General features: G+C 37.3%; 1 protein-coding gene across 2 annotated transcripts in view; it reads right to left on the bottom strand.

Annotated features, from left to right (window-relative positions):
• Positions 1-324: 324 nt before the first annotated feature.
• Positions 325-17,901, bottom strand: part of TDRD3 (tudor domain containing 3) — a 163,216-nt gene continuing 145,639 nt past the window's right edge. For both annotated transcript variants that reach the window (XM_047854602.1, XM_047854609.1), the window contains exons 13-14: positions 5,626-5,751; positions 325-586 (exon numbers count right to left, since the gene is read on the bottom strand). In XM_047854602.1, the coding sequence (XP_047710558.1) occupies positions 5,635-5,751 (117 nt within the window). In that variant the 3' untranslated portion in view covers positions 325-586; positions 5,626-5,634. The remainder of the gene's footprint in view (positions 587-5,625; positions 5,752-17,901) is intronic.

Raw genomic sequence — 17,901 nt, 5'->3', positions numbered from 1 at the left:
CTTGAAAGATCTGCTGCAAATTTTAAAAGGAAGGGAATGCCTGGCTTTTGATTGAATTACATTTGAAAAAGTTAGCAGAGTGTTAAACACAACATATTCAAGTTTTAAATACTTTTGGCTATCACATTTAGCAGCTATTGCCTTACCAAGAACTGCTAATTGGCTACACGTTGTTTTTGTATGACATGTGGCAAGCTGTGTCAGTCAGGTTATTCTGTAATTATGGGGAGGATCTTCAGTATGCTGTGATGCTATAATATGGGGTGAATACCAGATGAACAAGAAAGATAATATTCAGCAAATAAAACATACAGTAAAACAATGTATATAACAGCGCACTGGTTTTATTGATGGCAGAAGAAAAGATTCTCTTTCACTTGTAAAAGGTACTTGCTTTAGTTAACTTAGTATTTTTCCCATTCTCCATGAGGGCTGGGGTTTTTTCCCTCTAAAATCTGTTGTTCCATTCTCCAATAATAATATCCATCATGGCTGCACCTTATTTATTCTGAAGGGAAAGTAGGCGGTCTATCAACAGGTTTTGACCAGGATGTTTCAGTCAGTGGCTCCTTTCTTCACAAAGACTCTATTTAAAAAGAGAGGGGGAAGGTGAGATTGGATCCTCAAGTTGACTTTTCCGTACTCAAGATACACTTCTGCTGAAACATACCTAAATGTGGAGCGCTTGTATAAACATTAATAGATCTCAAGTAGAATACATTGGGCACTGCTATCTAATTTATAAGCATAATTTCTATAAATCAATATATAAACAAAAATAGAAATCTTCCAAAATAATTTTTCTTCTAGAAATTCTTAGAGCATGTGTCTGTCATCGTGAGCCCTATTATTGCTGGCATGCTGATTTTAGGAATTTGGATTAACTGAATAGTATTTAACAGAGGATGCCCTAAAAAAGATATGCACTCTCCCAGTGAACCACTTCTACCTGCATCCCACCTCCCTCCATTTCCCCTTTGAACACCTCTGGATTGGTTCATTCCACACAGGTAATTGATGGGGGTCTGTCGCCCACTCCCAGTCTTTACCACGCACCGCTCTAGGTGAACCTCTTTGGGTGGTGATGACAGAGCTGAGAGAAGCGGAGAGAGAAGCTGTTTGCCCTGGTCGTATTTCAGCCTCATGCACTAAAGAACACTCGGGCAGGGGCGGCAGAGTGCCCTTGCTGCATACAAACAGCTCACAAGTCTTCCGAAGTAACAGTGTCCTGCTCAGAAATGAAGAGCTTCGGGTATTGCTATCCTCACATGACGTCTAGCCTGCTGGCACCAGAGGGCTCTGCAGTGGCTATCTTTAGAGCAATAATTTCCATGACCTTGATTTGCAAAGTGTTGCAAAAGGATGCTGGATCAGATTTAAAAAAAAAAAAAATTGACATTTAAAAATGTATCTTTTACCAGCTGAAAGCTAAACCTGGATTTCGGAAAAAACTAAGTCACAGCATTTAGGTAATAAGTCTATGCATGGCTCTTGGGTTTGTGGTTTCTGGCTGATACGTGAAAGCCTGAAGACCATTCTTTCGTCACACAAATAAGAAACTGGAAGTGAATACTCAACGTGAGTCAATGTTTATTAAACGGCTTCCTGCGCCGAGCATTAGCCTTGGTGGCCCGGTGGTGGGTAGGGGGACTTCATGCTGATGTGTCTTACAAAGTCGTCCCACCCAGGTCTGCCACTCCTCTCTTTTCACAACGGGATGTGCACTCTTCCACTGGAATGCTGCGATAGCTTCTTACAGTCTTTCCCATGGATTACAGGGCTGTAACCCACCCCATATCCAACAGCAATATTTCCTAAGCTTAATTTTCATCACATTACTCTTATTCAGAAGTTCATTATCACCAAACGCATCAAACTCTTAATGTGTCTAAAGCTATATTCTTGAGTCACCACCAATCCATACGTTTAACATGCACTGTTTGGGTTCACACGTTCTACTCTTGCCACTGGAGCCACTTCCTGTGAACTCTGCCTCTCCCCCTTCAGTCCTCCTTGGACTTCAGAGTGTCTTCAGAGGGCTCTCCCCGACCAAGAAAATGAAGCTTCAAACTATTTCTGAGCATTCTCCTGCCCCTGCTAATTGGTACCTAGTTCCCAGGACTCCAGTCACATCAGAAACCTCTTCAAATGCACACAGCTATGGTCGGTTTCACTGATTAAAGAATTGGGTATAATTTCTCCATCCATAGCTACTCATATTTCTGACTTGTCTGTGACAATTATAACAAGTCCAGGAACGAGAAGTTTGGTGTTTGGGCCCTCTCCCCCCTCAAGGCCCAGATTTGACTCTCCACCACGTTGTCTCAGACTTGGGCCTATCTGCCCACATTGCTCCCCGAGACCTCCTTCTCCCACCTTGCCCAGACCCCCAGGGAGCTCCTGCTTTTGCGAGTCACTGACGGTGTGTTTGGGACCAACACCAAGTTGAAGCCAACTCCCTCTGCACCTCGAGAGGAAGTGTATGTGCACGTGATGAGGTGGTGGTGGTGGGAGGGAGGGCTTATAGGAAAAACTCTCCAGGACAACCAAAGAATGTGTAAATTATGTAATTTACAAAATCTTACCAAAAACTTTATCAAAATATACTTATTTAATAAACACTTACTGAACAGCTACTATGTGTCATTCATCACCTAACAAAGTACCTGAAACATTAAAAAAAAGTATGACTATGAAATTATAGAATTTTTAGAAGTGAGAATAGAAAGTGCCTGAAGTGTTTCTTATAATCTTGAATAATTTTAGATAACAAAATCTGAGAAAAATGTCAGCACGTATTAGAATTCATACTTATATCTGCTGGAAGTCAAATGGCCAGCTACAATGTATATCTTCTTGTTAAATGCTTAGGTTAATGGAAACTAGGAATGAGGAAATAAAAATACCTTTTCTCTCAAGAAGAAAATAATATATTGGGTTGCGTGACAAGAACAAAAAGTATAACTCTTACTATTGTTGAACCTCCCATTCACAGACAGTATATCAAAAAGATAATTCTACTTCATAATCTTTCCATGTTTGAACTAAAATAAAAAAATTATAATTGTTTCAACCAAGATCACGTGTCTTGACTATTTATTTTTCAGAGTAAATTTTGTAGTGAGAGGTTGTTTTAGTGATGCTATCATGAAACTGCCCCCCACCAGCAAAGTTATTCTCACTGATGTCAGGAATCCAGAATCTCGGTGTCACACATTTCCCACATCAACAGTACAATCCAAAGCAAGCATCTGGGAAAAATGGGCATTTTAAGCCAGGGAGCAGAAAACCACTAATACTGTGATGTTTCAGCTGACTGGGAACAGTCTGCATTGTACTGTTTGGTATCAATGAGCCACAATTACTGTGGGGCTATGGTTCCTGATTTAGGCAGTATGTTCTTTTTCAGAGGTAATTTTCCATGGAAGCCTAACCTAGAAAACATATGAAAGAAACTAAAGAAGGGCCAAGAGGATGTTGTTCCAGGCTTCTGGCTGCAGCCTTACTCACTCTCACCATCTCCTTTCCTCCTTTCCACTTGTAGCCCTGCCAGGCCCTACCCCCCCCTTCTATTCTGCAGCCTCAGGACACCCTTGAGGAGTCCCAGTCCTGCATCCGCTGCTAGGGAACCACTACCCTAGAGCAATCAGGAAGTTGAGAACCTTCGGCTTTATTTTATTTACTAAAAAAAATATTCTGAACGTTTTATTCATTTTTGAGAGAGAGAGAGAGAGAGAGAGAGAGAGAGAGACACAGACTGCAAGTGGGGGAGGGGCAGAGAGAGGGAGACACAGAATCGGAAGCAGGCTCCAGGCTCTGAGCTGTCTGCACAGAGCCCAATGCGGGACGTGAACCCACAAACTGTGGGATCATGGCCTGGGCCCAACTCAGGGGCTTAACTGACTGAGCCACCTGGGCGTCCCACTTCAGCCTTATTTTAAAACCTTGGTTTAAACAATGCGAAGCCCTCAGAAAGCTATGAGGGAATTCTCAGTTTTCATTCACCTTACATGTGATTTCATTGTAAGCAACTGAACTTATGTCAAAAGTGGATGTTCAACCTTGTACGGTGTGAAGCTGTGGAAGTCCTTATCTATACTCTGACTCTGCTTTGGTCAGTTCTCGCTATAGAAAAATGCCCAAAGTCGAGAATCAGTCCTTCTGTGATAACTATGGATGGCAGGACACGTCTGTTTACTCGATGGCCTTGTATTAGGCACAAAGAAAAGCCAGTGATAAGAGAAAAAGATGGTACTCTGGCCTGCTCAGGTAAATCAGAAGTCAGGTAGCACCAGACTTCCACTCCAGGCAGACTACTACACAAGGCGCTAAGGACCAGAAAACAGAAGAAAACGTTCCTTCACTTAGGATGACAGAACTAATTTGTAACCAGAGAAGGAGCTCCGGAAGAGCTGAAGGGGATCTAAGACTCCGGGACAGTGCTGCCCAGCACAGGCACGATGTGAGACACACATGTAATTTCAAATTTCCCTCTAGTCTCATTTAAAAAAGCACAAATAGGGCGAAGTAACGTTAATGACATATTTGATTGAATCCAATCTATCAAAAATACTCTCATTTCAATACATAAATACTGCAAATTACTAATCTTTTACTTTTTTAAACTAAGTCTTTAAAATTTGGTGTGCATTTTTCATTTACAGCACATCTCAATTCAGACTAGCTGCAATTTCAAGTGCTAAAAAGTCACAGCTGGTTTGAAAAATTGAGAGTCACTTAGGAGGGGGGAAATACAATGTGGATAACAACCTTAACAAAATGAATAGCTGAAATGAGAAATGGAGAACCATTGCTTTAAATTCTCAATGGTCTTGTTACTGAGAAGAAGAGACTGAGAAAAAGATATAGTTAAGTCTAAAATAGTCTCATAGTCTTTACAGTGATATATAACAAAAGCTGTAATGGGAAAACTCTGAATATATTCAAAAATCCTGGCATAATGAAGAAACAGAGATGTTACCAAAGATGGCAAAAGTATTACCTTCTAATAACACATTAAAAACTAAGGTCTTTATTGATCAAAATGAGATGCCTTAGATTGCTCCCACAATTTCCTGACTTTTCTGTTATATTTCTCATCCTTCCTATTGAAGATGATTTTCAGATAGCAACTCTCTGAAACTCTAAGATGAAAGTTTCTGGATCAATAGCCCACAGCCGCCACATCACGTCTCAGTAAGCAATCATGTTACCTTCATCCAATTTCTGAAGATATACAATGAAACATTTCCTCTTTTTTAACAAGGACTGAAATTTGTTAAATAATAAAAAACCTCAATTATCCAAGTTGGTGGTTATCTGGTCCTTTGTTTCCTTTTATTTTCTTCCTGCTTTCAAACTTACTGACATTTTACTGATTGGCATCACCTCTGACAGAAGAGAGTAAGTATAGAGGAAAGAGGGGGTTAGGGGTTATACGTGTGAGGAAAGATTTGGTGCAAAAGTAGCTTGTGACTATGGTATAATCTTACATACTTTATAATTGAAAGGTCTGAAATATCAGTTTTTTCTATGATGTTATAAAACATCAATAATTGTACTTACACGTTTAGCATAAATAGCATCTTTCTTTATATGGAAACCACCTCACAATGTCAAGTTTACCTTCTCATATTAGTTCCGCGCCCGGGGAGGTTGGTAAAACTGCTGTGTGGGCCTAGTGGATCTTCTTGGCTGACCATCACCTCCTCTGCGGAACTCAAGCGTTTGGTCATAGGTGCCTTCTTCCTCCTATTTGCAAAGAATAGTGATTTAAACATGTTCAAAATAGCTCCAAGTTTCCTAAGTTAATAACTCTATGGTGCCGATTTTGATATGCCCTCTTAAGCTGCCTTGGGATTCACATCTGTCAACTTTTATAACAGAGGGAGGCAAGGGGAAAGGAAAAAAAAAAAAAAAAGCAGGGACACTGTTAACAATCTTTTGGTCCTTGATAACAGAAGAATGAACTTGACAGTGGTAAGATCAGAATCAAATTTAATTTCAGAAAAGGAAACTATTTCCACATAGTAATAGCATGATTATCTCACCAAATGACTTGACACAAGGGCGTGAAAACACAGAAAAACAAGCATTATAATAAAAATTTTCCTGAGTATTTGGGCTTCTAAATATTTGTAGGTATTTGTCATGGAAGAGGATGTTGGTAAGATATGGAAGAGGGGTGAAGAGCCAGAGAACATTCACCAGCTGTCTGTCCTCATCTGATGAGATCTCCAACATCGTTAAGAACCTTACATCTAGAGACAGGAAAAAATAATGGATTGGAATGAGGAGGGAAATACAGTTTACATATAAAGAAAGCTTCATGCAAGACATAGCAATCATCACAGTAAGACACGAACTACTTTCTTCTCATTTTCTTTCTTATTGAGGGGATACATCTATCAGCTCAAGGAATAGCATGGAAAAATTAGGATAAGCAGATTAAACAGCAGAAAGAATACAGTTAATTGTAATATTTGAAAAGAACTTAGAAGCAACAGAAATGTAGCCAAAGCCACACTGGTTTCTTACTGAGTGCTGCCACCCTGTAATTTTAGTATTTTTAAATGAATGCAGCTATGAAGTATGCTCCCTCTTAAAGACAGAAAAAAATTGGCTTTCAGTTTTGTTTATGAAAGGAACAGTATCTATTTCAAAAGTAGAGTTTAAATTCCAACTGAATTATCAGAACATAATAATTTGCATGATTTTGGAAATGTATCCCACATCTTCCTCCTCCTCACTTTATCTCTGACTCATCTTTCCCAAAAGATTGCTTTCTTTTGACCCTATTAATAACATAAGAAGTTATATGAGAGACTGAGTTCTATTCTTCGAATTTTACGGATCCAACTATTACAATTTTACCTGAGAGAAGCAGAAATATGCGAAGATAATTTGATCAAATCCTATCATTTAGAAATGATTATTTAATATATGGCACGGACATAACTCTTATTCTTAGGCATCCTCCACGGTATTCTTAAAGAACAATTATTTCCATTTTATACAAAGGACACTGAAGCCCAGGAAAACTTTGTGACTTTGTCCTAACACTTCTAAGGCAAACCTGGGTTTTGATTCAAGTGCAACTGAACTGCTTAAATGTTTACATCTCAGCCTGCATGTAAAAAGAAATAAACCAACAGTCAAAAATTAATGATCATCCTTAAGGGGCCATCATCACCTAAATAAGAGAATGGAGAAATGTGAAAATGTATAACTCAGTAACTGCCTCTTAGAGACAAACTTTCAGGTTAGCTCTCCTTTCCTGTGTCCCTTTCATTGACAATCAATCTCAAAATGGTTAGAAGTGTCAGATACTAGGTCTATAATTTAGAATATCAATTAAATGCAATAAGAAAAATTACAAAGTGTTCAGGAAAGGAAAGAATTATTTTTAATTACTCTGGTCGCTGTTTTGAATGATGATGGTCAAATATTATGGCTAAATTTGAAAAAAGGCTATTTAATTTTATGACATAGGGCAACATTTGAAGCTTTGCATATTAACTGAGAAGAATGAACATATATTTGTTACTGTAGTAGATGAAGTAATTATTTCAAGAATTAGAATGGAATGCTTCTTTTTCTCCACACCCCACTGCGGAACTGGCTGAGAGGACATCTAAAAATCTATAATTTATCAATAGAAAACACTGCTAAAGGTAGGAAGCTACATTTGTTGAGTGAGGGAGCTGGATCTATATAATATGGCATTGCTACTTGAAAAGCTGTCTCTTCTGTGTTTAAAAGATTCACAGACTATACTAGCCAGAGCCAATTAAATGGTTTTATAAAGATGACCGACCATGAGATTTCTTTCACGTTATTTGATGTCTTCACCATCTTTTTATGCAAGATAGAAGCAAAAAATAAAAACGATTCTGACAGCTTGGTTTTCAGTGATCGTCAAAGGCACAATCTTGCCTTTTTAACTTTTAAATATTCCTCTTGCAGAGTACTTGAGGGCAAACCTGGTCACCCACAGAAACTACTTCATATATTCCATAGCTAGTCATTTTTAGCACTGAAGGAATACCTCTTTCCATTTTATATAATACACAGCTAAACTTAATAGGTGAGTTTACTTGGAGTCATCCTTGAATGACATTTATACCTAGTTCTTGCTCCTAACTTTTCTTTCTCTTTTAGGTTTTGCTACTCTGTAATAGATTTAAAAATCAAAAAAATTAAATAATATGATAGTTCAAAACATATTTTTAAAAATCTGACACTATGTTTGAGCTGGCACTGTTCTGGAAAGCCATATAGTCTTGTCCCTCCCCTTAGATCTGACAGACAAGGAATCTCTAAACCCTGAGAAGTGAACTCAGTTTTCCATGTCACAGAGCTTATTCAAGGAAGGGTCCAGACCAGCGCCATTCTGTTTCTGACTCTCAGGCAAGATTCTTCACAAATTCTGCGATAACTTTCATAAAATGAAACTGACCAATGTCATCTTCACCTAAACTTTGAGATTCAGAACTATTTTATTGGGACTCAGATTTTTGCCCCCCTAAACCATGTTTTCAGATTAAACCTGGTTTAAAAATACTACATAACTAAGATTCAAAGTGCATCCTCTTTTCATGCCAATATTTACTAGTTTATTGCTCCTTTTATTGAGAAGATAGAAAATACAATAATCACCGTGTCATCAAGCATGAATGGAATGACAGTTTGAAGAAAATAAAAAGTCCCAGGACCAGTGCAAAAAGGAGATGACAACTTCACCTATGAAACATGTTTGACAGGTCACATCTTTCTTGAGTATGATCTTCAGCATACACTGTATCTGGAGTGAGAACACAGACAAATACATATTCCCTCATTTATAAATGAGCTCTGGTACAAAAGCTCATTGGAAATCAGTCACTCGGAACCTGAATCATACCTCAGTAAAAGGTATGCAACATTTAAATAGAGGTAGGGTTCTCTGTTCTACAAGGTGAAGTGCAAAAATAACAAATCAAAAAACAAACAAACAAAAAAACCAAAAAAAAAAAAAACCCAAAACAAAAATTAAAAAAATGAAAAACAAGGTGAACCATACAAATGAGTATTTTAGGGAAGGTGCTGGATCAGTGGTTCTCAACTGAAAGTGATTTATTGTCCCCCAGGGGACCTTAACCACTGTCTGGAGACATTTTTGGTTGCTACAACTGAGGGATGCTACTGGCATCTAGTGGGTTTGAAGATATTTCTGGTTGTTACAAAGTGAGAGGGTAAGGTGTAGGCGAGTTGTTACTACATCTAACGGGTGGAGGCCAACGATGTTGCTAAATATTCTAAAAGGCACAGGGCAGCCTACACAACAAAGAATTACCCAGTTCTAATGCCATCAGTGCCAGAATTGAGAAACCCTGGGCTAGGCCAATGGAGGAGGAGGAAACTTCCTACTCCTAAGTGCCAGCCTGGAAAATAATTCTGAAATTCAGGAAGCTTGGGTTTGCCACCTTTCTTGTCTGTCTCTAAGGCTGAAACACTAACCCAAATCTCTATGGAAATTTTGTTGGGGGTGGGGAGGGGGCTCTATTTGCCAACAATGCCACATTTTCCTCTGCTTCACTGACATATTCATATATCTTATCTTAAATTACCATTCCTTTGGCATTTTCCCACAACCATGACTCTGTGAGGAGACAATCAGAGATTATTTGGTTGCTGAGAGTGGGGAGCAGGGATGGCAATTCTCTTCATAAAAAAACTTAGAAAAACTTATTACTACTATCACACATCTTTTAATAGGTATTTTGTGTGTAATTTAATAAAATTTCTTCTAGTCAGTTCCTTCTCACAGAATTTGTATAGTAGTCACAAAAACATAATCCAGCATATGAAATGAACACCATGTACTCTCAACAACAAGCCTTGAAATTTAGGATACTTTGAATAATGAAATATTAATGAGTACATATCTCTATCAGTGATTCACATATGAATCACTCACTCTGTGAATTTCCAGGCCACCTTTTGCCTGCCTGGTGAGCTTCTGTAGCCAGTTTATAGAAATATAAACTCATTTTATTTATTTTTTTATTTTTTATTTAAAAAAAATTTTTTTTTCAACGTTTATTTATTTTTTTGGGACAGAGAGAGACAGAGCATGAACGGGGGAGGGGCAGAGAGAGAAGGAGACACAGAATCGGAAACAGGCTCCAGGCTCTGAGCCATCAGCCCAGAGCCTGACGCGGGGCTCGAACTCACGGACCGCGAGATCGTGACCTGGCCGAAGTCGGACGCTTAACCGACTGCGCCACCCAGGCGCTCCTATAAACTCATTTTAATACAAAACCTAAACAAAAGTTAAAGACAAACTTGCTTTCCCAAAACATCATGTAATAAAGGCAAAACTATGGAGACAGTGAAAAGATTAGAGGTTGTCCAGGGTAAGGGAGAACAGAGGGATGAATGGCAGAGCACAGGGGATTTTTAGGGTAGTGAAACCATTGTGTTATGATACTATTATGGTAGATACATGTTATTATACATTTGTCCAAACCCACTGAATGTACACACCAACAATGAAGCCCAATGTAAACCACGGACTCTGAGCAAATGCATTACTCTAGTGGGAGATGTTGATAATGGGGGAGGCTGTGTGTAGGGGTGGGGGGCAGGGAGCATATGGGAAGTCTCTGTATCTTCCTTTCCGAAGAATCTAAAACTGTTCTAAAAAAATGAAGTATGTTAAAAAAAAAATAGGCTGTAAAATAGGCCATGTCAGTGGATACTTTGTGACTTGAATAGTGCTGATGATGTCGTGGATCCTTAATATTTGATAAAATGTTTCTTGACATGACTTATTAATAAAATGGCACATTTCAATCCATTCAGATTCTTCCTGTGGTTATCAGTAACTAGAATATGACAATTAAACTGCTTTCATCCTTGGGATGCCATGAGAATGAATTAATGTGTGAAAGCCACTTTGAAGTTTATGGAGCTTTCTGAATTGATTTTCAGGTTGTGTTCAATTTTGATTATGCCTTGGATATTTATAACATTTCCTCTTCATCCCCACTGAAACTCTGACCTTTGATTTTACGTTACAGTCCAAACAGGTGAAATAAAGTATCTCTGCCCCATTCAAAAACAAGAACAAAAAATCATGTAAAGAAGAATTTAAAATATTTTTAAGTAACCTATTTTAAATCAATTATACTAACATTCCATTATATTAGAGTGACTTAAAATTGAAAGTAAAAGCTGGATTGGTTTTTTATTTTCTGTGAAGGTTATGTATAACATCTGTGCCCACTAGAATCATGTATTATGATCAACGCTGAACTTAATTTACCAATTATTCTTGTTTAAGAAATATGTTCCAATTGAATATTTACAGCTGTATCACAAAACAAACCAGGCTTGTGGTAGCCTGGAACCACAAACTGTTTTCTATAAAACAGAAAGTTTCTGTAAAGAACAGTAATCCAAATACCTAAAAAACTATTATTTGCTCAAGGAATTAGTCCCGTAACCTAAGCTAGAACACAAGTCTTCTGACTCACAGTCCTGGCTTTCACTCTGCTCCCAAAGAATGAGGGTGAGGAATGTAGTTACAATGAATGCCAGAATTGGAAGAGGAATTGGAGATACTCGAACGGAGCAGATTACATTAAAAAATATATATATATCAGGGGCGCCTGGGTGGCGCAGTCGGTTAAGCGTCCGACTTCAGCCAGGTCACGATCTCACGGTCCGTGAGTTCGAGCCCTGCATCGGGCTCTGGGCTGATGGCTCAGAGCCTGGAGCCTGTTTCCGATTCTGTGTCTCCCTCTCTCTCTGCCCCTCCCCCGTTCATGCTCTGTCTCTCTCTGTCCCAAAAATAAATAAACGTTGAAAAAAAAATTAAAAAAAAAATCAGAATTATCGTTTATATTTTGGGTAAATGTGGCACTCTGGCTTCATATGAAATTTTATATAGAATTTCACCCTAAAGTAGATGGGCCCAGGTTACAGGGAGTGTTTTACATGTGTTAGCAAGCAGTATCCCCTTGGCTTTCTCTTCCTCAGCCCCTCCAAGCTCTGTCACTCCCTTTGGCACAAAAACTAGCCCCATCTAGTTCAGCCTCTGCTGAACACGGGGAACTAGCTGGGTCGACTGACTTGATGAATATAAGAAAGTGAGCTGGTGAAGAAGAGGAACCAAAAAGTAGGCCTCTGACTCGGAGTTCGGAACCCTTTTGCCTTTGCCTTCTATCACAGAGAACACCTAAACACTTCTTTTGACTTCAATGAATTAAATGCCTCATTTGGGAATAAAACCTTCTGCACCTAGGTGAGGAAAAAAAAAAAATCTCAAGTTTCACTAACATATGAGAGTGTCATATATAACCAAAAGAAGTAATTTTGTAATAGACTAATTTCTCTATGTTTGAAACTTTGGGTAAAAGAAGATACCATTTTAGAATTATACCACTTAGAATTAGAGTCTCCCCTTCCCTCAGAGCAGATCTAAGATCATCCCTTTAATACGTACCATGTCCAAGAATATTTTATTTAAACCAGATATTTTATAGCAGAAAAGAAAAATACTGATTCAAGACCAAAAAAAAAAAAAAATAATAATGTGATTCAATCTGATCTAATTACTAAACAGCTATTCCAAAATGCATGGCTGACAGAACCCAATGCTTTCATTCCTGTATCACACAGGATTTCAGGAGAAAAATGAGACATTTCACTGTAGTTCTGATCTTTTCAGAAAAGAGTATATTTTTTTAGATTTATACAAAAATTGAAATTGTTGATGATGTTATATTAGGAAATTATCAGAAATCTTAGTTCAAGGATTTTACTCTATGCCCTGCCAGCTAGAGCACAACCTACATAAGACAACTAACTAACACAGAAGAAAACTAGATGTTTAAGTGACAGTAAAAGCAAACACCATACTCTTCATCATAGTCCCTCCTCTAATTTCATTAAGATCACCGACCCTTTAATATAAAGTAGACAAGCCATTTTTGGCAGTTTAGGCACTTAAGGAAATTGAGCTGAACTTCAAAATGCTCCATCCACATTTTAACTACGAGGATATGAAAAAGAGACTAGTAAACATGTCACCCTTACCAAATTGCAAAAGTACAGACACTCCTACGTTCAAAAACACACCTGAGTTTATTTACAACTTGGAACAGAGAAAAAGGAAATGGATGTTTATTCCATTGTGTGTCTGGCATTTTGCATTCTATCTCATTTAATCCTTGCAACAGTGCTTTGAGTTACCTAATCTCACCGTTCTACAGATGAAGAAACAAAGTAATTTACCCAAAGCTATATAAGTGGCCATGCTTGAATAAGACTCCGGGCTGTCTGCTCCAAAGTCCTTTCCATTGCATCACATAGTGCATATTTACATATCTTGCTTCAGACAGTTTGGCTTACTTTTTTCTAATAGCTAGCTTAAGATCATTTTTAAGTAAACGGATGGCCTCTGTCCCGAGGTCTCTGTCCTAGCAAAAACATCATTTACTGGTCATAATTTTCGCTGAAATACTACAGTGAGGTCCAAAGAATGAATATATGTTTTATAATAATGTGCACCTCTCTAAAACTCATTGGCTGCTTTAGCTTAAGATTAAATAGATTCCAAAAGCTTGCCCAGAAATCAAGGTACGGAGTATATCCTGCTCCCAGATATGCCGATGTACTCAAAGATTTCCTTGAGAGATACTTCATGACATTGGTATTTGAGACCTCAGTCTCTTAAGTCAGATCTGAGTCTCAGTTTAGCCTCTACCACTTTGAGGCATGTTACTCAACTTCTCTTGGTCTCAGTTTTCTCACACAGAAAGTAATAATGAACTCATAGGTTTACCTGGAGAACTATATGACGTTTTAATACTTAGGAAGGGTTTATCAAATAAGCCTTCTATGTTCTCTACTGTTGTGAAATAAGTAACCCTTTGACAATACAATATATCTGCCCACTTCAATTAAACTATCTAGACTCACAGACTTTACTAAAATTTAGGAAGTTTGCTGCTATTCCTCAGGTTGCTTTGGGCAGATAAGGAAAGTGGAAGAGTCACTGGGAAAAAAAAAAAAATGAAAGAGCCAATGCAAGTAGGAAGATTCTTGCCACACACTTGCCATTTTTATCTACTGAAATTAAAAAAAATGATCTACACATTAAAACGAATAGTTTGTTTGTTTAATTGTTAATAGTTTAATTCTATTGTTACCACTGGTTTTGTTTCTTTGGGAGGTATTTTTTTTTTAATTTATTATAGAGAAAAAAGGAAAATAGAACAAAAAAGGGGAGGAAACCGGCAAAGAAACACTCTTGAAAATCAGTCAGAAGTTATGGACACGATTTGCATAAAATCTGAACATTTTAAGAGGAAGCCAAAAATAAGTTAATGTGATCAGTCTCTTTGAATATCTTGCCTTTAGATCATACCCTTTAAATTTTGGTAAATGCTATAAAAAGGAACCAGTTAGAAACACTATTTAAAAAGTTGTACAGCAATGACAATTCATAAGAGACAATGCTTATCTATGTTGATCTGTTTTTAGGTCAATGCCTACAAATTATCTATGCAAAAGCAACCAATGTTTTAGAATATCTTACGGTCAAGACATATGAGCACTAATCACAAGTGGTTAATCATTTCGCTCTCATAATTTATATCATTTTTACATCTTAAATGGGCAGGCTAATATAACGCAATTTAAGATGGGTTAACTAATTGTTTCTCTGAAAGTAATGATTTCTGCACCATAATGCCAGAGCACTTCTTACTCTAAAAGTCAGCCCAATGCATATTATGTAACTGACCACCTGAGACAAACACTTACGGTATGCTACAGTGACGTGTAATACAGATTTAAGAAACAGAAATAGAAAAAAAAATCTCCATGTCAAATTGAGGAAATATAGGTCAGATCTTTGCCATTAAAAAGTATGGAAGGTTGGAGGAGGGAGGGGACACGTGACTTGACATGCTTTATTTAACTATAAGAAAAAAGTCGCCATGCCTAATAACACAGAAATGAAATCACTGCTGATGTGTTCACCCCCTTAATGAACATAAAGGAAGACTGACAGGAAAAAAGTTAAACACTTAAATCTTCAAGCAGAAAGCGGCCCAATGTGACAAACATCATTATACATTTAAATCCCATTCATACCTAAAAACCCATACTAACAAAGTCTGCATAATGAACTGAAAATATTTCTCTTTAGTGAACCATAATAACAGATGTTTAGAAACCCTTATCCGTTAACAGGCCAGTTAACAAAGTCCTGTAGAAGGACTACAGGAGTCAGTGATCTGATCTCAGTACAAGATCCCCCTAACCGCCTTCAGGTAACTCTGGTGAGGGGTACTCAGGCTCTTTTAGGCTCTCTGTTCTGCACAACAAAGTACAAATCTGCATTTCTAGAAGTCCCACCTACATTTCTAGTTGAGTCTGTTTCCTTTGCCATATGAAAGATTTTAAGCTATTTTAAACACTTTAATAGTTACTATTCTTTAGAACCTAGTTTTCAGATAATATTCCATGTAAAGTCTGCTTGGAACATAATACTATTATTTCCCATAGTGAACAAACTCTATATAAATCTATCAGTGCAATCTAGCCTTGCTTTAATGTTTTCAGCAGTTGCTCAATCACTACTTTTTCATATTGTGCTTGTCATCAAGCAGAGTCCCTATAACCTACTCGTAGGTCTATATCATTCTGTATTTGAAAATAATTATTTCTCCAATCTAAGGTCTTAAATTTCATTGCAATTGAAATCCATACACTAATGAAAGATATTATTTTGGCACAGTATTATCATTGGTGTATTCTGAATATATAATATTAAGTCAGTTTTTCCGACAAATGGTGATTTGGTGATCCTTCCTTCCTTCCTTCCTTCCTTCCTTCCTTCCCTCTCTTTCTTTCGAATAGTGAAAATTAGGACTACTATCTAAAAGAGTAAGACCTAAACAGATGGCTAAAATGTAGTATAATCCTAAAACTAGGTTCCAGGGAAATTTAGAGGATAAAAAGAGAGTCTCGGTTTGAGATTAAATTCTCTTAGCAATACAATAGTAAGTGAAAGGAACAAGTTGATTTTTTTTCTGCCCTATGTAAGATACTTTCTAGCTGATACTTCTACCCACATGTCTTCACTTTTCCATTCAAAATTCTCTAAATTCATGAGAATTAAGGTTGAATAAACTGTTTGAAAGATACCTTAATCAAAACAATGTATCACATATTGAAGTACACATTTACTTACAATGCTGAATATTTTTATATATACTATTTCATTAAACTCCCACAAAAATCCTCAAGTAGTTTGGTATCATCTACGTTCATTTACAGGTAAAACGTAGGATCATGTGTGATGGTGTTAGTGAATCCAAAACTTGAATATCAGCTTTGTAACTTACTAGCTCAAAGATTTTAGGCAAGTTACTTCATGACTCTGAACCCGTATCTGTAGTTTCCCGTGTATGTAAAATGGGAATGCTAATAATTATTTCATAGGGTTCCTGTAGATATTAAATTGGTTAATGCAGCTCAAGAGTTATACATGGTGGTCTGGTGTATGAGTGTTCCAATTATAGTAAAGTCTTGAACGTAAGGACTCTAACCTTCACGTTTTCAACCATTTATTCCCTTTTCCCTCAATAAGTTAGTAGAAAAATAACATTTCATCTTGGTGTTAACTATGCTTAAATTTGTGGATTTCAGTATGCTTAAATTTATGGATTTCTTTTCCTCCCATTGAGATTTCAAAATGTTCAGTATATGAGGAATTAGCTTTAAAAAAAAAATCATTCTCTTTCCAAGTTTAGGAGACCTTCTCAATCATTTTTGACGGTTAGATAGCTGAAGAAAGAGAAAGGTATCACAAAGATTTTCTCTAAGAATAATAAGGGAGAGAAACTTATCTCTGTCAACTCAGGTAAAGGAAAATTAGACAGCATATATCACCTGATTTAATCAAGGCTATTAAACATATTATATTTTCCTGTAATAATACTATTTCTAGTTTACTGAAATTCAGGAACTCTGTTTTAGATGTTCAACACAGGCTGGGAGAACTGATAATATACTCTTGAGGGTAATTTGCTCATCATCTTGTACAAAAGAAGAACATAATACATATTTGTTCTTATTAAATATGTGTTTTGTTCTCCTTGTTTGAGAATGAAGCTATTTCTCCTTGTCCATAGAGTCACAGTGGAACAATGACAGCAAGGACAAGTTAGGAAGTATTACAGAGTCAAAAGATTTTCTTAGGTTTTTCAAACACTTAATATGTGCCCTTCTGAAAAGAATCAAGGTAAAACAATCCACTTTTTAATAATTCTAAATTCATCCGTAAGATTATTTAACGTATATTCCTTTACACAACTTAATACTCCTCTCTTCTCTCTCCCACCACCACCCCCGCCCCTCCCACCACACACACATGATGTTAGCTGCTTATTAAAGTAAAAAGTAAGGCGAGTAGGTCCTCTGGACTAGAAGGAAAGGCCAGTGGACAATTAGTGATGATGTCATTTTTGTACAGGAATTTGTAAAACTGAGGATTACTAATTAAGGCTTAACAAAAAAAAAAAAATCAGTAAGACTAGGAATGTTTATGATGCTCTTCAGAGTTTACAAACTCTGAAAGTATAAAGTGTATGATGGTAGTCAAATTTCACTTTCATTACATATGAATAAGGACACGACAGTCTTTTAAAAGCTGAACTGAAATGAGAAAAAGCCTGTCCAGGGTTAAACACTAATTTATGCAATCCCCGGTTTTGACAAGAATCCTGTCAATGGCAAGCAGCAGGTACACCGACAGCAGGATGGGCTGAACAGGTTTGTGTCAGAGCCAGGATAGGGGTCGCCAATTTATGAAGGCTGTTGCAAACACAGGACTTCAAAAGT

The sequence above is a fragment of the Prionailurus viverrinus genome, chromosome A1 (genome assembly GCF_022837055.1).
Source record: "Prionailurus viverrinus isolate Anna chromosome A1, UM_Priviv_1.0, whole genome shotgun sequence".
NCBI classification, from domain to species: Eukaryota; Metazoa; Chordata; class Mammalia; order Carnivora; family Felidae; genus Prionailurus; species Prionailurus viverrinus.
The sequence above is the reverse complement of the archived record's forward strand: the minus strand, read 5'-3'. Positions and strand labels throughout refer to the sequence as shown.